This window comes from Neovison vison, chromosome 6 (genome assembly GCF_020171115.1).
Source record: "Neovison vison isolate M4711 chromosome 6, ASM_NN_V1, whole genome shotgun sequence".
NCBI lineage: Eukaryota > Metazoa > Chordata > Mammalia > Carnivora > Mustelidae > Neogale > Neogale vison.
The window spans coordinates 92,204,725-92,232,324 of NC_058096.1; the positions used below are offsets into that span (position 1 = coordinate 92,204,725).

At 34.3% G+C, this 27,600-nt stretch overlaps 1 protein-coding gene across 5 annotated transcripts in view; it reads right to left on the bottom strand.

The window, feature by feature from the left end:
* Positions 1-874: 874 nt before the first annotated feature.
* Positions 875-27,600, bottom strand: part of PDCD10 (programmed cell death 10) — a 43,217-nt gene continuing 16,491 nt past the window's right edge. For 2 of the 5 annotated variants that reach the window (XM_044251730.1, XM_044251731.1), the window contains 7 exons: positions 25,482-25,588; positions 16,268-16,321; positions 11,013-11,130; positions 10,237-10,363; positions 4,686-4,764; positions 4,319-4,401; positions 875-1,356 (listed from right to left, as the gene is read on the bottom strand). In XM_044251730.1, coding sequence (XP_044107665.1) covers positions 1,275-1,356; positions 4,319-4,401; positions 4,686-4,764; positions 10,237-10,363; positions 11,013-11,130; positions 16,268-16,321; positions 25,482-25,577 — 639 coding nt within the window. In that variant the 5' untranslated portion in view covers positions 25,578-25,588 and the 3' untranslated portion in view covers positions 875-1,274. Of the gene's footprint in view, positions 1,357-4,314; positions 4,402-4,685; positions 4,765-10,236; positions 10,364-11,012; positions 11,131-16,267; positions 16,322-25,481; positions 25,690-27,600 lie in introns of those variants that run through there. The other 3 variants (XM_044251729.1, XM_044251728.1, XM_044251733.1) reach the window with 3 other exon arrangements.

Genomic DNA, 27,600 nt, shown 5'->3' on the forward strand with positions numbered 1-27,600 from the left:
AAAAAAATCAATTCAATAAAATGTCCATAAATGAGATTGGATGAGATTTCATCCTATTGTCTATTAGGGGTTTTTTTTGCTTCCTTTCATATATTTTCTGTTCATATCTAATAGGATGATTTCCTTTTATACTGCCAATGATAGTAATTCTTAAAAAATCTATTTTTAAAAATAAAGAAAAAAATTTTTAAAAAACCTAAATTGCATTATAGGAAAGGAATTTATATTGCCAAACAGAAATTTAGTTTTAACACTTAAAATCTTTATAGAAGATAAACAAATCCTGATTTTCCCTTTATTTTATCATAATTGAAAAATGAAATCACTTAACATGATCACTTGACACATAATTTCCTTAAAACTTCTCTCTGGTGAAACAAAGCTCTATATACTTAAAGAGTGTGTATAACATTTATAACACCCATGACAATTTCAAACCAACTAGCATTGGTATAGCTTCAAATTACTATTAGTTGTGGCTACTTTTGGAAAAAGGGTACAAAGCTTATTGGGGCCGAGCATACCAGAAAAACTTAATTTTATACTGTCATAGAGTTCAAGAAGTGACATTATAGTGTGAAGACACGATAAACTGCCATTTCTTTCTCAGAAGTCTCTTAAAACAGGCTGCAAAAATATTCAGTACCTCATATATATTAACTAACAAAAATATTTCCATTCATTACCTTTGCCCAGAGTGATTAAGGACCAAAAAATAGAATTCTTGTTGCTTTATTATCTGATAAACTGCTAGTAAGCTCCCGTTAGAAGTTCTTTAGACATTACACCAAGTCATCTTGGTCTTCTGATCATATATATATATTCATATATATATACTCATATATATATATGTATTTTTTCAAGTAAAGAAATGTTTAACAGATGTAAACTATTTATTGAATATTTGCCACCAAATATTGTTAAATACATAATCTTGCAGCATATCGCTTTCAAGTTAAAATGTCAAACAAACACCAATATTTACAATTCTTTTAAGGAATGTTATATAATGACACATTAAGGCGTAAATTCTTTTGGCTTATAATTCTTAAAAGAATGATAATAGCAAAAGTGATGCAAAATCTTCAGTGTGAGATTATGATTAAGCTACATTTTACAAAAATATGGTGTAAGATGGCAATAATCCCATTCAACATCCTGGATTAGATCCCTTCAGGAGGGACTGATAATTTATACAGTCAAACTTTAAAATTTACAGATAAAGGCAGTCCAATACTGCCACTGAGAAGTACATCTCTTAACATATACAACTTTCAGGCCACAGTTTTGAAGGTCTGAAGTATCAAGTTGGTTTGATGAATTAGTCGGTTGGCACTTATGAACACATTTATTGCCCTGTTTAGGAAAAAAAAAAAAAGGCATTAATTTTATCCAAAAAATTCATCCTTTAAAAACATTTATACTTGATGCCATCCACTAACAGTAACAAGGAAATCAATTTAGAGGTTTAGAGGGAGGGGAAAAGGCAAATTAGTACTGAGGATCATGTTTTATACCAGCTTGGAATTGAATGATCCTGCATCATTTGAAACTATCTAGGAATTACTGCCCCCTAGTGGTTCTGGCTGGCAATAAGGTGTTGATGGGCTGCTAATGATAGGTGGCGCCTCAACAACCACATATCAGGAGGTTGAACAAGTAACTGGCCAAAGAGAGGATTTAAATGCAGTCTCTAGCTGACTTCAAGGTAAGTTACCAAAATAGTATCTGCTCCAGTATTATACTCAGCCTCAAAATCTCTACATCAGCGGACAACAAATTCAAAAAACTTAAATTCTAAAAACTTTAACTACTTTTTTGTAAAAGTTACTTTACATTTGATTTACTCCAATCTCTCAACTTCTTTCAAAAACAAAAGACTAGGAGAATTGTAAACTACTTTCAGAATAAATCTACTTTTAAAACAAAGCTACACACATTTTTCCTATCAGCCCATCTTCATGTGACTGGAATAAAGAACTGATGCCCTAGTCCCACCTGTGTGGTCTAATCAGTTTCTCAGTATCATAGCTAAAACTTCTTTATTCATCCTAGACACTTCTCAGAAAAGAGGGACCAGAGAGAATTAGCTGTACCTATGCAAATTCATCCCTTTATTGGAAGAGGGATCAACGAATAGACTCTATTAACAGTTATCAGTTTCAAGAAAACAGGTACAAAACTAAATCCAAAATAATGGCGCATTATTCATATACAAATAATTATCAAGAAGCTAGTGAATGGAGAAAAAGTAGTAACTGGGAGCTGGAATAATCCATATGTAGAGTACATAACTTCAGATTAATGAAAATTAGGCTCTAAAGGAATTTCTACCTTTCGATGTGCTTATTTCACGATAATTCTTAGTTAGAATCAGAAATAATGATCCCATCATGTAAATTAGTCTTTTGATGTGTTTTGGTTATTCTGGTTTAGCAGTGGAGACCAAGAAAAAAACAGATGTAAGTTTATTTTCAGAACACACCTGCAAGCTTATTAAACTAAGCCATCAAGGAGCATTTCCCCTAGATATCAGAAGAGTAACAAAACCACCAATAAAATGTAGTTCAATGCCTTTAATTCATAATAAAAATTTAAAGATTTCAGCCTACTTTAACTGTTAGAAATAAATGAAAATTAACAGAATCTTCTAATGTATTTTTTTTTAAGATTTTATTTATTTATTTGACAGAGAGAGATCACAAGTAGGCAGAGAGGCAGGCAGAGAGAGAGAGGAGGAAGAGGCTCCCTGCTGAGCAGAGCCCTATGCGACACTCAATCCCAGGACCCTGAGATCATGACCTGAGCCGAAGGCAGTGGCTTAACCCACTGAGCCACCCAGGCACCCTCTTCTAATGTATTTTTAAAAATTATTACACAATATTGTAATGTTTGACATGGATGTAAGAAAAGTTAGATGTCCCTGCCAATGATACATGAAATAATCATTATTTAGGATGTTTTTATGACTTTAAGCACTGTCAGAAAATGGTCTTGTCCACAGATTTCTAGTATTCTACCTTATGAAAAACTCTATAAGGCAAAATGCTATAGAAGACATGGCCTCTCTACCATCTTATATATTATATGTACATGTGTAAAATGTATATGTAAAAACACAAAATGTCTTTTGGTTTTCTGGGGTGTTGTATAGATAACTGTATGTAAACCTAAAAACATCCAATTTACTTTTATATATATTACTTATCTTACAGAACAACAGTGAAAGTCTCCCTCCTTCTGAAAAACGGGTCACAACCTTTGTAGTACTTTTAAATCACCTGAACACTTTCTATCAAAGACTTAAACCCTGATCCCACTCCAAACTACCTAAATCAGACCTCTGAAGTTGGGACCAAGGCACTGGAATTTTAAAAAACTGAATCAAAGTGATTCTAATGTGCAAATGGGACTGACAACCATTGCTTTCTTTAACTTTAGTTCTCAACACACCTGGCAGTATTAGTACTATCTGGAAACTTCTTAGAAATGCAAATTCTTTGGGCACCTGGGTGGTTTAGTCGGTTGTGTACTGGACTCCTGATTTTGGCTCAAGTCATGATCTTAGGGTCATGAGATCTAGCCCCAAGTCTGGCTCCACAGGCAGTCTGCATGAGATTCTTTCCCTCTGCCCCTCCTCCAGTTTATGTGCTCTCCCTCCCTCTCTTTTAAACTGAAGGAAAAAAAAAAAAAAGAGAGAGAGAGAGAGAAAGAAATGCAAATTCTTGGGTCCACCCTAGATATGACAAGGAAAGGGGGGCTCCAAAAGCAATTATATGTACATGTGTAAAATGTGTATTTTATTCTGTAATAAGCCCTCCAGGTAATTCTGATGCGCCTAAAGTTTGAGAACCACAGTTTCAGGTCTGTAGGCCAGTAAGCCAAATCTCGCGTCCCACGTTTCTGCACAGCCTACAGATAAGAATACCTTTACATTTTTAAATGACCAAAAAAAAAAAGTATTCTGTAACAGGTGAAAATCAAACAAAATTCAATTTCAGTGTCTATAAATAAAATTTTATTAGAACACAGCCATAATGTCACTTGTTTCCAAACTATGACTGCTTCTACATCACAAGAGCAGAGGGGAAGTTCTTACAAGCCCACCAAGTCAAAATATTTGCCATGAGGTCTATTTCAGAACAAGTCTGCCAACTTTTGCTCTAGGTAAGTTATGGCTAGATTATCAACCAACAGTCTTAGTTATTAGTTAACTTGAGTATGAACAATATAGGGCTTAATTTATATGGTTTTAGTATTACATAAAACCACAAAATTTAATTTAAAATAAAAAAGGATGATAAATGACACTACTTACTTGCCATCTTTAAAATAGGTTTTCAGAGTATCACTGAAACTTTTGGAGTACTTTACAAATTCTTTCTTTTGGTGTTCAAGTGCCTACAGACATCAGAGTAAGAAAAAAATTACTAAATAAGAAAATAATAAAAGCCAAAATCAAAGACAAGAGGTTACACAGAATATAGGATGGGCTTTATATTACAAATTAGAACTTTTAGAAGTATTTACTTAAACATATTTTAATTCAAAGATAAAAGCAGTGGTTAATGATACAAAACTATTTTCAGTAATCGAACCATCTTAGTATTGAATTCAATACAACTACTAAGTGTAAATCAACAACATCTAGCTGGCAGCTTATACAAGGCTTCTACAAAACTTACCCTGCGGTTCTGGTATTGATACTTCTTGAAGACATTATTCACCGTGTCAAGAAGTTCTTTTATTGCACTAGCTATATCCCTGTTGGATAAGGAAAAAAGAATCTTCTTAAAATCAGTTGTATTCGGAAGAGGGGTATGTATTTTATATATATATTCCCCGCCCCCAGGATTACTAATCACACTGTTAATTACCAAACTAACACAGCATCAAGCCCAAACATCTGACTAGTTGGTTGGAGTTTTAGTCTGTACCCTTTTGTGATCCTGATTTCTCTTGCACTGCTAACCAAAAGTTCTGCAACTAATTTCAACCTTCCCAAACCAGTAACATTTCATTCAGCATTACTTACTCAAATTTATAAGAATTACCTCTGCTTCTCACCTTTTCCACATATTTTTCCTTTCTCTGATGTAGCTGACTTCAAGCTATTATATTCTCTGTATTTGCTATCTCATTAACAGTTATATAAAATTTTAGTATTACATGTAACTCACTTCTGTATTTATCACCACTTCCAGTTACATAGTTTTGATGTTTAAAAAGAAATATTTCCTTTTCAGACATAGCTCTTCCAAGACACATCCACCTTCTAACAACTGCTTATACCTCTCTTCCAAAAACTCTGCTGTTGTTATTTCCTTTGGAAAATATATTTAAATTCCTGAGAGAGGAAATATCAGAATATTTTTCTACCTTAACCTTTTCAGCAATCATCCTTGGACTACATATATATCAAAACCTTCCTCCCCTTTTAAGCAGATAAAGAGAAGAAACCAGTAATTCTCATGAGTTGACTGTTCTCCCTATCCATTTTATTCCCCCTAAACTTCTCTTGTCTTTTTATCTATGCTCTTTTCAATTTTCATCTTCTAACTTCACAGCAATTTTTACTGGTCAAACTTCTGCTGTGCAAATGCAATTCAAGAGTGAAGATATGAATTATTAAGACATAAAACTAGACCATCCCAAACATCATCTTTCAGTACTTTTTAATCACAAAGGTCAGATTTCAGTTATTTCATACCTAAAACATTTCAGTTTTACTAAAGAAAAAACTGAAAAGCTCTGTATCCAGATTTGTGTGTGTATATGTGTGCGTTTCACAGTATATTTCTAGTAAATATGCATGTGGGATGTCTATGAATTACAAATATACAGGATTTGGGTATTAAGAAATTTTTAGCCTACTCTGAAATAGTGATCACATTTGTATTAAATATTTTAATAAATAATTACTTATTACCTCCTATATGTCAAACACTGATAACAGGTTGAACATTAAAAGATTTAAATAAGAAAATGAATATTACATAGAAGTGGTATTTGTCCACTCATTTTTTTTTCTCTTTTTGTCTCTAGTTTAGGAATAGCAGTTTTAACTTACATAATTGTTCCTTCCATTTATGGTTTCAAGTAAGTTGGCTCCTGTATTGCTATGATTTGCATAAATTCACCATTGCTTAATAAAATGATGTCATAAGACCATGTCATGAGAAAAATAGCAATTTCAACAATTAAGTATTTGGAAGGTTCTTCGAATCCAAAATGAACCCATTTAAAGCAGAATAAAATGGAGCAAACTACAGTGATCAGTGAGGTGTTTATATACAACTACTCTGTAGAATACTATTCTGCTTTAAAAAAGGATTATAAAAATATGCTTCAGGGCTAATAGACAAGATGAACATGTATCCATATACAATAATGGCTAGAATCCATAGGTCAAAAGAGTATGAATTCTCACTCACCTGTAAAGGAAGAAAAAGAAAAAAAAAAAAAGAAAGAAAGAAAAAAAGAAAAAAAAAAAAAAAAAAAAAAAAGCAAGGGTTTTCTAAATGGTATCCCAGACTTACTATGAGTATTGGGAATCTGTCTGCACCTTAAAAAAAAACAAAAAAAACAACAAAAAATAAGCCCCCAGGTGATTTTGCTGATGAACCAAATTTGGAAACCTGTTTTTGGGATCCTAGAGCCTAGAACTAAGGTTTGATCTATTACTGGCCATAGAGCTTTACAAAGAACTCTACAGAATGACCCAGGCTGTTTATCCCAAGGTCTGGCCTTCTCTAAAAACAATCTGTGGCGATTTATATCAAATACTACATCATCTGTATGTACACAGAACAGTATTTTCACTTAAGGTGCTAGGATCTGTAGCAGGGAAGCTAAATTGTATTAGTAACTAAGGGTCTGTTTCCTATAAGAGAAAATAATCAGCTCTAAAAAATACTGCATACAATTAAACAGATCAAGAATTGGAGAAAACCTGAAGGTAAAATAATTACAGTGTAATTATGAACAGTCTGGAGTTAAGTGATTCTGTGACAAGGGACAGAGAGTAGGGGGGTATAGCAGGACCAAATTTTAGCAATTTCCAACTTTTATGATGCAACTTTGGGAAAACATACATTCAAAAGAGAAGATGACAGGCATCAGAGGAAATGTAAACATACATTTTATCAAAAAATTGCAATAGCAGACTTTCTAATCATGTAATCCAAATTTATATAACATGTATTTATGTGAACATTCTAAAGGAAGAAAAGTCCTATGCTGTGTGTTTAGTTAGGTCTAGACTGGACATCTCTAGAAAAGCTTCTCTGAAGCCATCAGGAAAACCAAACTCTGGTGAATTTTAGAGCATGAATATGCAAATACATACTGTAAACAGTGATAAATGCATGGCTTTCTGGTTTATTAATTCACAAGTCTCTACTCGTCATCCATTAGAATGTAGAAGACCTAAAAAACCCTATAAATTAATATATGTCCTTTCTCTCAGTTCTTAAAACTGTTACTTTCATCTTCATAAGCAGAAACTAGAGTAACAGAAGCTAAGCAACTTACCCAAGGTCACACAGCTAAATGTGGGAATGGAAATTTAAACTTAGGTCTGCTAACATACACAAAAATACCTAGATAATTTGTTAGCTGACAGGACTCTCTTTTCTCCTTAATATAATCTATGAAATCACATATAGTACTTGGGATAATAAGTATTTGATACATGTTTCATGAAAAATACTGCTATAAAATAAATGAAGAAGATAACTACCTTATGTATGAAAAAGTAAAATATTTTAAGGTTTTTTTTTTTTTTTTGGACAGAGATCACAAGTAGGCAGAGAGGCGGTCAGAGAGAGGGGGAGACAGGCTCCCCTGCTGAGCAGAGAGCCCGATGCGGGGCTTGATCCCAGGACCCTCGGATCATGACCTGAGCAGAAGGCAGAGGCTTTAACCCCACTGAGCCACACAAGCACCCCGAAAAAGTAAAATATTAAAAAAAAAAAAAAAAAAAAAACAGTAACTACACAGTACATTGTGCCTGAAGGATAAGTCATTTTTTATTTTGGTGCAATTTTATCTACTAATTTGTTAAATAATTAACTATGGGGACAAGATGTAGCAAAATGTATCAGTATCTATCAGTGATACAAATAATTACACCTTACCTATCTATGTTAATTTACACATGGTCTCATAAATATATATTGTGAACAAACTTTCCAGGGCCAATTATACCTCCTAAAATGATTAAGAAATAAATTTTAACTGCCAATACTCTCAACTCAGTTGTGCAGAGTGCACTCCAGAAAACAGAACTGAAATATTACTACTGCCCCAGAAATGAGAGACAAGCCCCTAATTTGGCCTCTGTCGATGACTGACAAGACTCTTGGCCTCCTGACCTCAACTTCTTATGATTAAAATGTGGCTGTTTATACAGTGTTTTTCAAATGTATCTCTCTAAAGCCACAATGGGTTTAACAGAGATGCCTTAAGGACACCCCCAGAGGGGGTAAGATGGTTAAAGAAGCAGGATGAGGGCTTTGGGCCTACCATATCTAGCCTAGCTTCAACCATAGCACTCTTCTCTCTCTTACCTACTGGCATTCTGTATTAAGATATCCTTTATCACACGTCTTCCAGATAGCTGAAACGTTCTTTAATCGCTAAGTCTGAACAGCATTACTCATCTCAGAGTGGGAAGCAGCAGAGAAGACCACGGAGTGAGTCTGCCTGGGTTTGAACCCAGATCTACCAACTTATCAGCTCTGTGACCTTGGAAAAGTTACTTAATTTCTTCACCAGTTATAGCAGTGTTATATAATACATTATATACGCAAAATGTTTAAAAAAGCAATGAAAAAGTAATTCTAGTAAGTGATTGCTATTAAAATGGCATTGATTCAATAAACCTTTCCTTCACTGACCTGAGGCAAAATTTGCTGGAAATATTATTTTTAAAATGTCATATCTTCACAGAAATGTAGAAGAGATCATAAACAAATATATGATCATTAAAACAAAATCTTATTATTTGAAAATTCTAAAAATAAGTTGTTTAAACAACTATGCTTCAGATAACTGGCAATTTATCCTTTTATGAGCTAAACATGTTCACTTTATATCAGACTAAAAATAAAAATCCATAAACAGTTGACTATCTTCCTTTTTCCAATATTAAAAATAGTTAAAGGAAGTTGAGGCTTTCCTATAAGGGTAAAATATTTACCTCAGGATTTGTTCTTTGTGACATGAATTTTAGCTAGGCAATGAAAAGTCTTTTTCGTACTTTCAGGTTTTCAATCAGAAGACCTAAGAGGAGGGTCGCTCCTTAATAGCTGGGTTGCATACCCATCACAAACTACTGCTTCCTAAAGTGAGACTGTCTGCCCCCTATACCACTCAAAACAGGTGCCCATACACCTAAAATAGCTTTTTGTTTCTAGGAGATGGATGTTAATATTTACTATAAGTGAACTTCTTTCCATTCTTTAAAGATACGAAGTATGATGATGTAGCCTCTTTCAAAAACAACAAAACCTGTGCTAAATAAATCTTTCAATTTCTACTTGTGCAAAAGGTTGCACTACTAGTGCCACTCAATTAATCCCAATTTCGTATTATACCCAGTGAGGCTGAAGAAAATTGAGACTCTTTACTCATCCAGAAATTATGTATGGATTTCCCCCCTCAGTCTCCCACCCTCTTTAACATGAGGAGACTGCCCCTGATTTGAGAACCACCGCTTAAGGACGACCCTTCTTGCGGCTCCTCACCAGTCAGCCTCCTAGCCCCATATGTATTTTCAGTCTTATTTAACCTGTATCTCAAAGGTTTAGGATTTGGAGAGTTACAATTTGGCTAATATTTAAAATATTTAAAATATTTAAAAATGCTATTCAAGCCCAAGAATACACTACTTATTCTAATGACTTATGCCATTTCTGAAACAAAAACAATACTGGTATTCTGTTACCAATACTATAATTTTTTGCATTATTTTTTAGTTCAAACTATATTCCAATTTTTATACATTTTATTCACTGTTTTTATATTAACATTCTAAGAAATGTTATCATACTCTAAAGCCAAATACCACAGCTTAGAAGTTAGTATCAACATGCAGCACTTAAAAATTTCAAGTCTGATTTCAAATTAATATTTTAATTTAATATTATATCATACCAAAATAAAACACCTAGCATGAGCGGTTCCTTTGAAGTACTTTCAAGAAAAGAAGAACCAAAGCCAAAAGTTGCTTACTTGATTGTCTGCAGAAACCTCACTCTGTCATTGATCTCATCTGGGATCTTACTGAGAATCTGTTTAAGTGCTCGTGCCTTTTCATTTAGGTCCTGGAATTCTGGCTCTGGTCGTTCAATCATATACTCTGATAAAATAGATACATAATAAAAACCATCATGCAACTCCCTGCCAAATTCAAGTCTACAAATTCCCAATGCTGGTTAAAGAGGTGGAGGGAGAAGAGAAAGGGAAAGGAAAGGAAAGACAAGGCTGTAAGGCAGAATTCATTAAAGTTCAACTTAGCTCAGAAAAAGTATTATGGCTCTCCCCAAGTACAAGTATCAGAAGATGAAAGACTCAACATTTCCAATTTGGAATAAATGGAAATTCCATGAAATCTTAAAACAAACAAATAAACAAGAGATAGGCTAAATCAAATTTATCAGGCCTCTGAAGCTTCAGAGGTTTCACAAGGAAACCTTTAAGTAGTAACATTCATAACAAATATAATGACGATATCTATCTGTCAAGAGGGAAGAGTTTAATAAAAACCTCTATATTGAATATGTAATGAGCTCATGATATCAAAACCCAACCTACTAATATCTTCTTGAAATCTCACTTGAAAACAAAAATAACTTATACAGCTCTTTCCTCCATTATCATCACAATAATAATAGTAACAGTAAGAAAGGGGAGGAGAAGGGGAAGGGCAGAAGATCCATTTGTCAAATAAATACTTGGAGGAAGTGCTTTTCAACAACTTTAAGAAAATTACAGGAGACTCTGACTACCTTCTACATCATCAGCTGCCATTCGAAGAAGGGACTCTGTGAAGTTAACTTCTACACTTTTTTTCTCTAAAATTTTCATAATGATGTCTTGTGTGAGTCCTGGATTTTCTTTTTCAGCCTATAAAGAAGAGAAAGCTAGTTTTAAAATACAGAAGCTCAATCAGCATTTTAAAACCAAAACCTAATTGTTTAGAACCAACTGGGAACTTCTTAGAGTAATCAACTTATGACAGCAGAAATCTTGGTAAAGTAGGTGCGGTGACAGCCTTCACTTATGTTTTGTCGAGAACTTATACATCGGTGACTTCTTATTACAGCCATGGTCCCATTTGCCATTTGAACATAAAGTACTTAACATTTCCTATTTCTCCTCTACTCTCACTTGCAATCAAACTAGTAACAAAAATAGAAATAAAGATTATACATATTTTGGTAATCCTTCAATTACTCTGTTCAGTAATTTAAATACACTAAGGATTTTTAGCTTTTTTTCATTAGCTAATATTCCAACTAGAGGATCAAGCAATAACTCATCTTACCAATACTTTGCAGATTCTTTGCACTTAAATGAACAGAATGTCAGGAAAAACAAAAATGAAAACAGAAACACAGGATTTCTTTTGCAGGTTTTTATTTAAGCTATAGCATCCTTCACTTTCTCACATAACAACTTTCATTTCCTATTGTATTTCTGTAGCAAGAATATCTCCTTTTATAGCAAGAATAATTTACAAAACATCATTTAATCTTTTTGCTACCTCCTGAGCTTATTTCACAGATGAGTTTGCATTAGTTTTATGTTATTTAAACTCACTAGGCACTAAAATCTTCTAGCCATCTCGAGACTGAACACAGAAAGTTCTGAGTTTACCAAATTTAATTTTCAGATTTGGGTTTTCCCCAGTAATTCTGTCCCATTTTATTATTTTAAAAAATGTTGTTTCTTTTAGGATGCCTGAAAATTTTAATTATGCTGATGATTTCCTATCTTTTTTACCCAATATTAAATAGCAAATTGAAACACAATTTATGATCCTAATCAGACAGCAATCTATTTGTTTCCATATGTGTCAAGCACATTTAACGTCTGTCTTTTCAATTCCATTCCGGTATCATGGCAGATCCAGTTTTCTTCTGTTCCTATTGCTCTTTCCATTATAACATCTTGTTTCTTATTAGGGTTGAGGTATCAAAAACTGAAAGGTTTTAGAATGGAATGGGAAAAGAAAATATTCACATTTATCTCAATCCTGGGATCATTTTAACTGCTGTCATATGCTATTCAAGGAAATCTTTTTGATAGATGATTAATAACAATAAAGTGTATCCTACTGAATTCCATGTCCTTTATAACCTGTTTTCATTTCCCCTTCCATGAATATACTTAAGATGCTTTTTAAAAACAAGAGTTACCACGGGAAAGAAGAGGAAACAAACTAGAAGAGACTCTAAGGATAGAACAATGGGGGGGGCCTAGATGGGTAATGGGTCTCAAAGAGGGCACTTGTGATGAGCACTGGGTCTTGTATGTAAGTGATGAATCACTGAAATCTACTCTAGAAACCAAAAAAACAAAAACCCCAAAAAACGAAAAAACAAGAGTTACCTTAAAGGAAAAGTTGTACAAATATGGGTTAAGATGGTATCAGCATTATTAATTTGGTGACTGGCCACAAAACTATATACAGTATTTAAATAAGCCAGTATTTGATAAAGTGGTCTATCGTCTTTCTCTAGCATTAAATTAGCTATATAATGCATCGTCTTATGAGGTAGGGGAGTACCCTCCATTTGCTTACAAAATATGCCAGGAGAAAAATAATCTCTCTGATTAAGTTATAATAAACTGCTAAAATCATTAAATGCTAAGCCTGAGATAAAGTTTTCAGCACCAAGCTGGTGTGGAGCCCCAAACTGCCAAAACTGGAGCATTACAGAACTCTTACACAGAGGTCTCTCACACAAGTGTTTTTCATGCAAAGAAAACAGTGGCTGGCTATGTATTAAGTAGTTAGGTTCAAATAACTTAGTCAGCACTTGTGTCCTAACAACTGTCCTTAAAAAATACACAAATTAAAAGAAAAATGTTTTATTTCATTCTTAAATAACCATGATTACTTATTAATGAGATGCATTCACCTGTTGGGCCCTACACAATTTCTCAAATGTTGATATTAGACTGGATCCTGCCAGCCTCATTTCCTATTGGACACAGATCTTCTTGTGGTACTTAATTTTTATCATAGCAACGGCCAAAATTCCAATTTCAGCGATATGACATCACTGAAAGGAATGTAGCCCAATCTAATATGCTGAAATTGCAAACTACCTCAAGCTAGCATAGTTCACAGTGTCAGATGTTTAATATCGCTGTGTTTCTTTAAAGTTTTAAAATAACTCATGGTACTCTTCTGAGTTTGCTGAGGGCCCCAGGGTGCCTAGCACCTAGCCTGGGAACAACCGTCTTAGTATCTTCTGGCTGAAATCCTAATTAAGCTACTTATTTTTCATTTTAAAAGCTTTAAATTTACCCAATTCCTCTGACTAACAAAATAAATAGATCTGTGCTTAAACTGATGACTTTTAACTATCTATACCTTCAGGTTTTCTCCCAGAATACAACCATGAAATCTGTGGGGATCCAATTTTTATGAAGAATCCAACTGTGAGAGAAAACTATCCCCCAGTGGCAGTAACATCCACGCTCATGATTCAGTGATCCTCAACAGCACAACCTATCAGAACTTTCCAGATGGGAAAAGAAAGTGAATAGATATCTTAAAAGATAATATTCATTAATATTTTATCTTGGGGAAAATAATTTTAATCCTTTTTCTCAATGATAATAAAAATAAATATTAAATTACCTTGATAAATGACACTTGTGGTCAAAGAACTAGAAATATGGACATATATTTTAGGAATATTAGTAGGGATATATGGGTGAGCGAGGCATTTATTTTATTTATCTTCTGAGAGAAAGAGAAAGTACAAGGTGGAGTGGGTCAGGGGTGGGGGAGGTAGAAGCACAGGAAAGAGAAGCAGACTCCCCTGCTGCGCAGCGAGCCTGATGCTGACCTGATCCCAAGACGCTGAGATCATGACCTAAGCTAAAGGCAGATGCTTAACTGAGCCACCCAGGCGCCCTTTGGTGAGGCTTTTAAAATCTTTTTGCAAATAAGCTGGTAGTTTTAGAAACACAAAAATCATCTTTTTAATGCATACCCTTTTAATTCCATTTGAAATGTAACAAATTAAATATAATAAAAATAAATCAATGCAAAACTAATTTGTATTCCTCTCAAAATAACTTCCACTTTCCCCAATTATTAATCAATGCCATGGGTAATAAAATTTATCCATATGTTAAATCGGATCTATCACAGACACATACTTTAAATATATTGTTTGCTTTTAAATTGTACTTTACTGTTAAAACATCAGATGTAAGCATATTTATAAGAAAAAGCTTAATGAAATTCATTATTTTCTCTCTTTTAGAAATGACATTGAGGATATCATCTACTACTTCAGACAGTCCTCCTTATGAAGATCCCCAGGAGCAATCTCTCTGTTCTTGCCATCAAAAAAGTTAAAAACTGACTTTTCCATATCAATACTGTATTATGCAATAGGTCACCTGCCTTCCTTTCTCTGGCCACAAAGAAAATACTCAGCAAATTAACATAAAATAGTTTTCATCATGCTTCCCTAATAACCAAATATGCCATTCCAGAGCCACACTGAAGCTCAAAGAAAAAAGGAAAAAAAACTGAAGGTGTTATTTCATTCATTCTCTTCATTAACCCAATGATTTGTCAGAACATATTTTAATAAAGCTACTATGTATGTATACACAGGAACTGCATTTTAGAGTATTAATCATGCCAAAATAACTCTTAATATAAACATAAATTCTCATGGTAAAGTAAGACAGATGTCTAGTGACATTACCAGTGCTAGCAGTTAAAGTGGTATTAATAAACTATCTTTGTGGGGCTCCTGGGTAGCTCAGTGGGTTAAAGCCTCTGCCTTTAGCTCAGGTCATGATCCCAGGGTCCTGGGATTGAGCCCCGCGTTGGGCCTCTGCTCACAGGGAGCCTGCTTCGCCTCTCTCTCTCTGCCTGCCTCTCTGCCTGCCTCTCTGCCTACTTGTGATCTCTGTCAAATAAATAAATAAAATCTATTAAAAATAAATAAATAAACTATCCTTATCATAAAAAGAACTCAAACTTGATTGATTTATAGTTTTAATCCAATAAAACTCGATTATAAATTTATTCTAGATTTAAACACTAAAATACCTGAAATATAAGTTATTTTAGCTATTGACGGGAACATAAACACAGTAAGTAAATAAAAATCGAAGTTTTAGGCACCATGGTATGTACTGGGAAAGGAAAGGGGATGGATAAAGTTTTATATGAAAGAATGCACCCAGTATGTATAATAGGGCTGTCCAACAGAAATATAACACAAGCAACAAATTTCATTGTTAATTACAAATTTTCTAGTGGCCATGTTACAAAAGTAAAAATAAATACATGAAATCATTTTAAGAGTACATCCAAAATATTATTAATTTCAACATGCAATTATATAAAATACTTATTCCTGAGTTATTTTACATTCTTTACCTTATAGTATTCAAATACTTAAGGTATTTGAATACCTTAAGTATTCAAAATCTGGTGTGTATTTTATACTTGGGAGTACAACTCAATTTGAACTAGCCATATTTTAAGTACTCAACTGCAACATGTGGATAGTATTTATCAAACAGTTCAAGTCTAAAGACAACAAAAAATTCACTCTGAATGACTTGGTTGTATGTTTGCAAGGTATCCTTAATCTGACTCCCACACAGGTCTTGTTTTCCTATCAAAAATACTGTTTTATTCTTATGTTCTATAATTAAGCAATATGAAAAACATCTTTTTGAGTTGTAATTTTACAAAATTTTTTAGCAAGTCAAATAATAGAAAAAGAAATTCAAAATATACTCTAAAGCTAAAGAGAAAAAACTCCGAAGAAGTCAGTTTTCAAAGCACAAAGTGACAAAAAGATGAATGCTAAGGAAACAGCATTTGTTTTAATTCACTTCTGAGTGTTTTAAGCTTTACAGAGTACACTAAAACAGACATAAAACAGCTGAAGAGATTTTCACTAAAAGGAAATAAAGTGGCAATTCTTACATGATATTCAGATTTATATACAACATACATTTTAATCATAATAAATTATTTGCACCTCACCTTAATGAAAGCTGCTCTCAGTGTCTGAGCTGCTGACAGGTTTACTCGTTCTAGCTGCAATATAAATTTTAAATCACTATTAGTACCAATTTCCTTAGAAAAGGTGCATTTTTGATATTCCATTCTATAGTAATAACTCTGATACATCCATCATTTGCTCAACAAAAATACTTGCTAATTATTCTAAATCACCTTAATTCTTCAAATACACAGGTCATCTAAAATTTTCATTAGAAACCATGTGAAATTGAGGGGTATATGAATTCTTCATTCCTTTTAAAAACAAGACACACTCTACCTTAAAATTGGATTTAAGATAAGCACAGAATGCAAAATAATATCAAGTTCTTATAAAAAGAATAAACATATTTACTTCAGTTACTGAAAATAGGGTTCAAGATCAAGTCTCAATGCTCTGTTGCCAGTATATGGCAAATTGAATGAATAGAAATGACCAACACCAAGAAAACATTTAAGATTCTTCGTATTTATTACCTTACTCTTTTTAAATTATTTTACAATCCCTCAGCCAGGGATTAAGTTGAGGTTAGTCTATTTTATTAATTAGCAAACAGCACTGACACAAGGTTTGATAGTAAATAAGGACTGTAGATCATCTGTCTTCTATGTTATCCGGATTTAAGAAAGGTTACCTAAAATACTGAATCCAAAGTTCAATCCCAAAGCTTTTAATTTTAATATAAAATATGTGAGGTTTACAATTCTGAAAGATACATGTCCTGGGGTCGGCTGGGTGGTTCAGTGGGTTAAAGCCTCTGCCTTCGGCTCAGGTCATGATCCCAGGGTCCTGGGATCGAGCCCCACGTCGGCTCCCTGATCAACAGAGAGCCTGCTTCTCCCTCTACCTCTGCCTCTGCCTGCTGCTCTGCCTACTTGTACTCTCTCTAATAAATAAATAAAATCTTAAAAAAAAAGATACATAAAGATACATGTCCTTATTATATACTTTACAGAATTCATTTTTCAGTGAGCCAAAAAAAAAAAAAAAATTCATTTGTTGAAAAGTTAAATGTTAGGCTTAAAATAACTACCTTCAGTTAAATTCCAATTTTTTTAGTCCCTAAAAATTGGGCCAATAAACTCAATAAAACTCAAAGCATACATTTTTTATGGGGGACAATATTAAAATGTTCAAAAACAATGTTAACTTTTGTAGGATTTTTATGCCAGTGGAATCTTCACAAAAATCTTATGAACATATCATACCTTGCAATAAATATTCCTTTCAACCCCTTGAGGCAATAAATGTAAGTTTTCCTTTATAAACAACATATATACACATATATATCTAAGGAATGGCCCACACTTTATTAAATCACTTTATTTTCTAAACAAGACAGAAATGTCAAGAACCTTATCTCCCTACAAGTTATGCACCTTAAGCAAAAAAGCAACAAAATGTGCCAAGATAAATACTTTATCTCCAAAAATAAATAACAGGCCATTTAACTCAGTTTTAAACTTGGCTTCTATAAATCCAGTAAAATCTAACATTGCTTTAGTAGATAAAAGGGAAGATACAGGAGGACCAGGTAGGAAAATACAGCAAAACAAAAACAAAAAAACCAAACAAACCACAAACCAACAACAACAACAACAAAAACCCTGTAAAATTGGTGAAAATAAGGTGCCACAAATGAAAAACGTTCATCTTCCATGGAATTCATTTAATTGTAATGAATCCTATTTAAGATTAAAATAGTAATACAGCTCTTCTGATCTCAAGTTCTTGTTGTGTAAGGGAGGGAGAGGCAGACAGACAGGATGAATGTTTCCACTCTGATAGGAACCATTTCCTTATTTGGGTTTACAGCACACTCTGACCTCTTTCAACAAGTCAAAGGTCTGAGTCACACATGTACCTCCAAGTATCAGCATTACTAACTCATTCTGTACTGCTCTGGCTGGTATGTGAAAGGGTCAAGGCAAGTAAAAAGAGGCCAAGAATAGTCTGTGAAGAACTAATAAAATTAGCCAAGATAGACATCAGATTTCTAGATTAAGTTTACATACGTGTGTCTTAGAAAAGAAAGGGAAAGGCCAGACATATACTAAATCAAATCTGTGAGCCATGAAGCACCTCAACCAGAACTCTGCTGGGAGTCATTCTGGGATACGTTATATCTCCACACATCTTGCAGTAAATCCACTAGGCTTCATTATGTATATGATACTCCCATTAGCCAGGGAGCACCAGGCATAACAGGCACATATCTAGTTTTTGAATTGAACTTAATCTCTCATCCATAAATTTATCTAAATTATTCTTAAATCTATTTATAATTTGCAGCCTGTAATACTTAGCGCAATATGTTTTTATCTTCCCTAATAAAAAGTGCTTCCCTGTTAGATCTTTAACTAGTGATAGATGATTTGATGATAAAATCACATTCACCTTACCGTTCATGACGGTGTAAGGTTCTGGCAGTATCTTAACAATTATCATTTACTTAGCACCAGTAATGAACTTTGCTATATATTTTCATAAAGAGCATCTCATCCTCACAATCTATAACTAGTTACCATAAACTCTATTTTATAGAGGCAGAAATTCAGTTTGTATAAATTTACCTAATATTCAACAGGTAGTGCATACAGAGGCAGGATTAATAAGAAAACTGGCTCTAAAACTTGTGCACAAGCCACTTAATGCTACCCTGCCTCCCTGAATTCACCCTTTCCAGACTGGCATGAATTCCCTCACTGAATCTCTTCAACTACTTAAGAACTAACAAATTCCTGAGTTTCTACCATGTGCAAGTCAGTGTGAGAGTTACAAAGAAATAGATTACAATCCTGGAACCCCAGAAGATCAATTTAAGTAAGCAGCTACATGGAAACTGATGGGATCACTATCAGCTGAAGTAGAAAAAAAAAGTCTTTATGGAGGTGAGATCTGAACTGGTCCCTGAAGAACACAGCTTCTTAAAATCACCTTCCTGGGCCATTTGCCCACTTACGGGTTTCTTCAGGGTTGGTTAACACATGCGGGAGTAAAGTTTTTATGTGAGTTTAGAACAGAAAAGAACAGAAAAGAATTTCCATTTTGTTTCTAATACTTCCACTAATTAGTCCAGTAATTTTTTTTTAAAGATTTTGTGTACTTGACACAGAGAGATACCACAAGTAGGCAGAGAGGCAAGCAAAGAGAGAGGGAGAAGCAGGCTCCCCGCTGAGCAGAGAGCCCGATGCAGGACTCGATCCCAGAACCCTGAAATCATGACCTGAGCCAAAGGCAGAGGCTCAACTCACTGAGCCACCCAGGCACCCTAATACAGTAATTTTTTTAAGATTTTGAGATAACAGCTGTTGCTTAGGATATCTTTAAAGAGCCAATGCAATCATTTCTTGGTAGTATTTGATTCTGAATTCGAAAGAGGAGGAAGAAACATACAATTACACCTTGCATTAATGGGTATCTGGACAAAAAGAGGCCTTCCTCGGGCCTCAGCCATCTATGAATTCCATGGCACCAGTAAAAGGGTAAAGGGAAAAAAGAGAATAAGCACAAGAGAACAGGGCACCTAATCTCATTTCACCAAAAAAAGTAAGGAAAGTGCCTCCTGGAGTCCCAGCTAGAAGAAAGACAGGCTGAATGAACTTAACAGCAGGGCTCTCACCCCCCAACAACACATTCTTCCTATTCTGTTTTGTGAGCTCCTCCTGTAATGTATACTTGATAGCTTCTGACAGCGCTATTAACTGCAAACTTGGTCAAATTTAACTCTCCATAATATTTATAAAAATATTTCAAAAGCTTACACAAAATTTTGATTCCAATCAGAGTGCATTTATTGCATTGGTCCCTCCAAAGGTATCAATTAGCTCATCACTACCTTATTTTCTACTTACCAAGCCCAACTCCTACACTCATAACTGAAAAAAAAAAAAATCCATTTAACTCCTTGGTTACTTAAGTTTTGTAGGTCTCACATAAAATCTTTTGAAAGTATTCCTTCTTTAAGTTCAAAATAATGAGATTAGTTGGTTCTGAATTATCTACAAATTTTGCTTTCTCAAAATCAGGAATGATTTCTCCATGCTGACAACGTTCTCCCCTCACCACAAAAACTATTGAGTCTATCCTTAAAAGGAATCAAACAGGGCCAAGACACAAGAAAAACGGGCACCTCGGTGGCTCAGTTGGTTAAGCATTCAACTTGATTTCAGCTCAGGTCATGATCTCAGGGTCCCGGGATGGAGCCCCTAGCAGAGCTGGGCATGGAGTCTGCTTGTCCCTCTCTCTCTGCCCTTCCTCCTGCACATGTGTGCACACTCTCTTTTTCTCTCTCTCTTAAATAGACAAATCTTAAAAAAAGAAAAAAAAGAATAAAAGGTACATCTCTTATAACTCAAATGAAAATGAGTAGTCAGATAAAAAAAAAAAAAGCTAGAAGGTAAGGAGATAGACTCAAGAGGCCACCTATTAACTTTTGTGCTGCCACAGAGAAGACAAATGCAGTAATGTGTTTTATACATATTAAATGCAGTAGTGGTTTCTAAAATAATCTGTTTCTGGGGTTGCCAAGTCCAGCAAAAAAGGTAAGGAGAGTCACCTATTATAAAAATGTTTCATTAAAAATTGCCTACTAGAATGTAAAAAAGTCTAGGGAATGATCACAATTGATCAGAAAATTGCCCAAAGACTTCCGAATAACAGCTCTACCTGGTACTAGTCTCAGTACTACAACATGTTAAGTCTTTTACTTTACAGAGTTATGAAAAATAAATATATTACTGTTTATCATCAGTTTATAAACAAGGAAAGAAATATAAGACTACATAGCCTAGAGTAAGGGGCGGAGCAGTAATTCTTATGCAAGATATTAACTATGATCACCTTTGGATGATGGGACTGCAGATAAAACCCATGCCTTCACTATGGAGAGGTATGTTTACTGTGCTTCAATTTGGGGGTTTGATTTTTTTCTTTTAATTAAAAAAAAAAAAAAAAGAAAAGAATAGTTAGGTATCTGAAGTTGGAGAAATAGTCCCAGATTTCATTTGCTTGTTGGAAAAAATTAAGAGTTGTATATTCTGCTGAGTTGGCAGAAATAACTGTTGGATGCTTCTGAATAGAGTATTAATTACTTACTCAGAAGTACCATTTTTGTATCATTTATAAACAAGCCTATAAACCCTGGTGATCTAAAATTTATATTTGGTTGCAAGATTTTTTATTCCTATCTCAAAACACAATACAGATTCTTTCAGAAATTATACTTCACCTTAAAATAATTCCTCTAAAAAGTCGAAAGAAATGATGATTCATGGTGTGTCTTTTCCTGGAATGAAGAACTGAACTATACTTCACTTCTCCTCCATACGCACAGAATCAGTAGAAAGTTATACAGTACATAAGAACCTGATCTAAGACTTGTCACAAGGCTTCTATAAACTCATTATTCCATAAGGTAACCAGGAGACCTATTTCACAGTACATTTACAACACATGCAATATACTTGGACTCTGAACTCTGCAGCAGCTGATTAAATAACAAGACTAACCCTTTCTCAGCTATCTCGGCACAGCTTCATTAAGTTTAGCAAGCATCAAACTCCCAGAATGCCATAAATAACTTCCCTTTGTAAGCTGGAGTAACAGCACTAAGATTTCCCAGACCTAAGGATGCTATCTAAGGATACTACCTAAAAATCTGTTCTACAAGTTGACTTCAGACCACCATTGTTACTATTATGGATGTTATGTTAGGGTGAGAATGTGTAAGTTTTTAACTCTTTCAATACACTGTGGACAAAATTAAGTATATCATTTAGCTCCAGAGTTAAACATTCATCCTTACTGATACTATTTTCTCTAAGATTAATTTCACAAACATTTCATCTTTAAATCCGTATAGCACAAAAAAAACAGTCAAACTAAATTTTAATTTCCCCATTAGATCTACAGAAAAATCTATGTTTGAACTATGGTTAAATACTAATGTTTAACTGACTAGATTATCTTATTTATTTATTTATTTAAAAGATTTTATTTATTTATTTGACAGAGAGAGATCACAAGTAGGCAGAGAGGCAGGCAGAGAGAGAGAGGAGTTAGCAGGCTCCCCACAGAGCAGAGAGCCCCATGTGGGGCTCGATCCCAGGACCCCGGGACCACGACCTGAGCCAAAGGCAGAGGCTTTAACCCACTGAGCCACCCAGGCGCCCCTTAATTATTTTTTTAAAAGATTTTATTTATTTATTTGACACAGAGAGACAGTGAAAGAGGGAAGACAAGCAGGAGGAGTAGGAAAGGGAGAAGCAGAGCAGGCATCCCGAAGTAGGGCTAGATCTTAGGACCCTGGGATCATGACCTGAGCTGAAAGCAGATGCTTAATGACTGAGCCACCCAGGCAGCCCTAGGTATTTTATTTTAGATGTTACATTAATACATTGGAATGTCAGACAATAATGCTAGTATTTTATTCTTTTCAACCAAACACTTCACATTTGAAGGCATAATTATTTTATTCCATTCCTAAATCAAGCCCCATATTTGATACCTCTATCAAAGAGGAGACCTACTATCACAACTCCTAAAAGCCTATTATTTCTGAACACTTGTTTTTAAGTAACATGACAGAAATAATTTTTATAAAAAGTTTGATACCATGATGTTAGACCATAAACTCCAGAACTAGACCTGACAATCTGACACAGTATCTCTCAGTCGGCTACATCTAGCCATTTCATTTTCCAATTCAGTTTTAACAATTAATTCTTGAACCAACTATGAAACATTTGGGAACATGTTCTAATTCTGGGCCATTAACCCACATATTTTTTAGATGTTGTCTAGTGAGAATCATTGCCTTCATTTCTGGAAAAGATTTACCAGTCCATTCACAGCCATTTCCTTTTCTTTCAAATTATTTTTTTTACACATGAATAAATTAGAATAGATAGCTCCAGTATGAATTCCAATAGTTCATTTTATCAGAATCTCATATCCTATATGACTATTTTCTAAAGTCAAGATTCGAATAAAATCCATTTTCCTTATGTAGGAAAAGATCACTCTAGTTGTTGCAAAAAATCCCTTCTCTCACTCCTCTTCACTAACTAGAAGATCAAACAAGCTCTGCAATATAAACCGCCCTTCCTTCAGGTAATGACTCAAAATACTAGATAAATACAGAAATGCCCCAAACTACTTAGCCCAATAGCCCATAGGGGTAGCTACCTATAAAGACCCAAGAAGAGGGAGCACCTCTGGGTAGAACCGCCATAATGGTTCTGGAAGTACCTGAGAAGTTAAAACACTAACCATCAATATATATTACTTAACAGTTTCAGTGACTATCTTCCTACCTCATCCTTGGTATAAGGATAATTACATAATGCATCTGCTTAAACTCCTGTGTAAGATGTTTAAGATAGTTCTCTATGGTTAAGAAGAGGTATAACACCTTTTTATTTTTCACATGTCCAGACCCTAGCAGACTACTCAGCAAATAAATGACTGACATTTAGTAAATACTTACTAAGCAAAACTTTTATGCACTTGCTTCTGACAATAATTATAGCTTTGTAACGAATGGGTACATATTGGAACAAAGTGCGGGAATTAATTACTGGAGTGTTGGCTATACCTACGAGATGGGTATTAACAGCCCTGAAAGAGTGCCTCCAATGCTACCATAGAATTAGTGTAACAGGGACAGGTTTTTCAAAAGATTCCTCCTATTGCTTCCTCTTTAGTGAAAAAACTTCTAAATTTCCCAACCTCCTTTGCAGCTAGGTGTGGTCATTAAGACTAGGTTCTTGCCAATGAGATGTAAATGGAAGTCTTGTATAGGACTTTCAAAAAGGTTACTTGAAGGAAGGTGAATTGGCTGGAAGGAACACCCACCTCCTATTCCATTTTTTGTGTGTGTGCCTCCCAAACAACTAAGGACATGATGAATGGAGATTCAGCAGCTATTCCACATGCTGAGGTAACCCTGATAACGGAAGTAAGCACTAGGATACTGAGTCATAATAACACTAGCACTGGACCACTTACAGCCACAATTTTTATGCAAGAGAATTAACTTTTCTACAAGCCAGTTTTTGAGTTTTATGCTCTCTGAATCTAATAAGACTATTTGATATACAGCATTTAGAATTTCAAAATATATGTCTGAAATGGCAACTAGGTCCACGATTTCCAAGTTGAAGAGGATGAATCACTCCTCATTGTCCCCAAGACCTAAGACCACAAATGCATCAAATACATTATTATTAAACCTACTGCGAAATAAAGAGCTTTGAAATCCAGAATCTTATTCTGATATAAATACTTTACAAAAAGGAATAAAGTCATTGGAAATGGTGAGGGTTTCCAAGCTACAGCAGCAACAATAAGGTCAATGGCATGGATAGCTTTATAACTGAATAGCAAAACAAAAACAAGAAGACCCTAATTAAATGTACAGAAAGGCTAAGGGTGAAGCCACTGAATTTGGAACCCCAGATTTTAGTTCTAGGTAATTTCAGGAACACCATTTCACATACTAAGAACTTGGTTCACCATTAAAAGGAGGGACATGATTAAATCCTTTCTAAGGAATTTCCAGCTCTAATTCTCTAACACCTTAGCGTATTAACATTAAATTAAAAGAAAACCCCAAAATGTATTAAGTCTTGGAAAAATCCCTCAAATAAAAAGACAACTACATCTTCTCTGGATACTAAGCAATGGTATCTTCCATTTATCAGTAAAAATATGTTTTGTCTCTACTGACTAGAATTCATCAGGATATTTTTGTGCCTGCTCTTCCGGCTACCTAAAATGTGTTTATCCCAAACTCAACAGTCTAACCCTTATTTACCTCTTTTCAATCTTAGCATTTATGTCTCATCTTCGGTGGAGCTGGTCCTGACCCCTAAAGAAGGTTCCACCAGCTACTTTATTAAACATTTGATTTTTGGTAACTTCATAGGACTCACCACAACTTTCCATTTATGTAATTACTTGTATTCTCTTGTTTAATGTTTGTCTCTCCCTCTATAATGAAACCTCCAGATGGGAAGCAATATATCTAGTTCCTCCCTCCCCACGGTTTTATGTCCAGTCCTGGTACAATGCCTAACACACAGATAAAATTCATTTATGTGTTTGTTATATGAAGGAACAAACAAACAAATGAATAAATGAGGCAGGCATCAAGAATTGAAGAGATCATATGAGAAATGTTTACCCACTTACCTCATTAAACACAGGATACATGACTGCATAAAGGGGCATAGAAACCATGGAAGTGGTCTCAGCTTCATTCTTCATCTCTTCCATTGTCATCCTCATTCAAAAGCCAACTACAGTAGAAAAAGCAGTGCTAAAATGCAGAGGAATCTTCATTCACTACAGTATTTCTTCTCTTTTTTGTGATAAAATAGGGCACAAAATATATACTGACCTGGTTAAAAGCAAAGAAAGAACAGAGATTTACTCTATGAAGGGAAAAGTACAAACACCAATAGCTTTCTTTGCTAGTGTCTCTATCTTATGAACAGCTGATATGTTAATATATCTTGCTTGTGAGGATACCCCTAATCAGTAACACACCTCTATTCCTCCTCAAACTCAAGAATTTGCCCTTTCTTACAACTAATTTTCCCTCACTAGGTACTAATTCACAAAGCTGTGATTCACGAACCCACTCATCTTTAACTGAGAGTGCTCCCTGAAGCACCATGGAATAATGATGCATCTAATTCCAACATATATGCAATCAAAAAAGTTAATACAAGAAATTATCAACAAAGTAGAATTATAGCACTTATATATAACATAAAACTATAACTATGAAATACAGAGAGCATAAATGTTTATGGAGAACTTCATTAAGAATTAGGAAAAAAGAATTAAAGGTGTTTAGAGTAAAATCTTTTTGCTAATAATTCACTGATTTTGCCACCTAAAAATAACAAAAACATAGCCAACCACCAGAAATTTAAGACAAATCTTTAAAAAACTGGGAAAAGTCTTTCAAATGTGGTCTATTTGGGGATAAAATGTTATTTAATTTTGCCAGTGGTATTTCTGAATCTTTGTCCAAATCACACAAAAACGAAGTAGAAAGATCCATAGACACTGATAATTTGGCATTAAAATACTGAGAATTCAACAATATGAGAGAAATTTGGCCTTGAATAGTTAGTTGAGGAAGTATTTTTTTTTTTAAGAGAAAGCAACTGTATTTATTTCCTTTTCTAGGCTAAAAAATGAGCCTAATTATAAAGTGAGAGAGTAATATTAGTGACATATCTGTATTTCAAACAATGTATATTGGTATACATATTTTAAAAACATCAGTTTTTATTAACTTCTACCATTTATAAAGTATTTTCAGATGATAAAACATTTTTCACACGCTTTTAGTCCTCAAAATTACATTAACTGTTATTCTAACCTTACAGAAAGGCAGGTTCTGAGATGATAAATGATTTGACCAATAACAATATGCAGAGGCCCAAGACTTGATCCTAATACTCTCAATCCAGACCTAGTAAGTCCGCATTAAAAAAGAAGAAAAAACAACTAAGTCTGAAGTAGAGCCAAAGAACCTCAGCTCATCTACCCAAGAAAATACCCAGAAGTTATTAATTCACTGAATAAATTTATGTTTAGCCCTTACTCTGTAGAAGATGCAGTGGAGGGGTGATTAAGATGTGGTCCTTATCATTAAAATTTATCTGGGCCAGGATGCGGAAGACCTGAGCAGTTTGAAAGATACAATCAAAGGTTTGAGTATGTAGAGCGTCAAAAAGCTCTAATAACCTGTCCCATTTGAGAACGGCTTACCATCCTTCCATAATCCTTACCAGTGAAGGGGAAAAGGACACCTATGGAAACCATTTAGTCCCATTTCTGGTAGTTCTAAATATGGAAAAAGTTTTTTGTTTTGGGGGTACAAGCTGCTCACTAACCTCACAGAATCAAATCAATAAATAAAAATAAGGCCAATTCCTAAGTTTATTCTATAGGGTATTAGAAAACCATTACCTGATCAAATTATTTATTTAAGCAGACTGCTTTGGTCATACTGTTAAGGATAGAATGGAGGAACATAAACTGAGGGCAGAGGAAATTTAAGAGACCTAGTATGGTTATACAAAAGACCCACTGGACCTAAGCAAGTAGCAAGAGGAAGAAGGTTAAGTATCAATTGTGAATCTGCTGTATCTATTTAACTACTTATTTGGCCATTTGGTAATCTACTTTTCCACTTTAGAAATAAATTATGAATACTTTTTCACAGTAAACTTGGAAAAACAACAAAAAAAAGAAGCTGAAATGCAGGGACAGCAGTCAAAATGAAAATGAT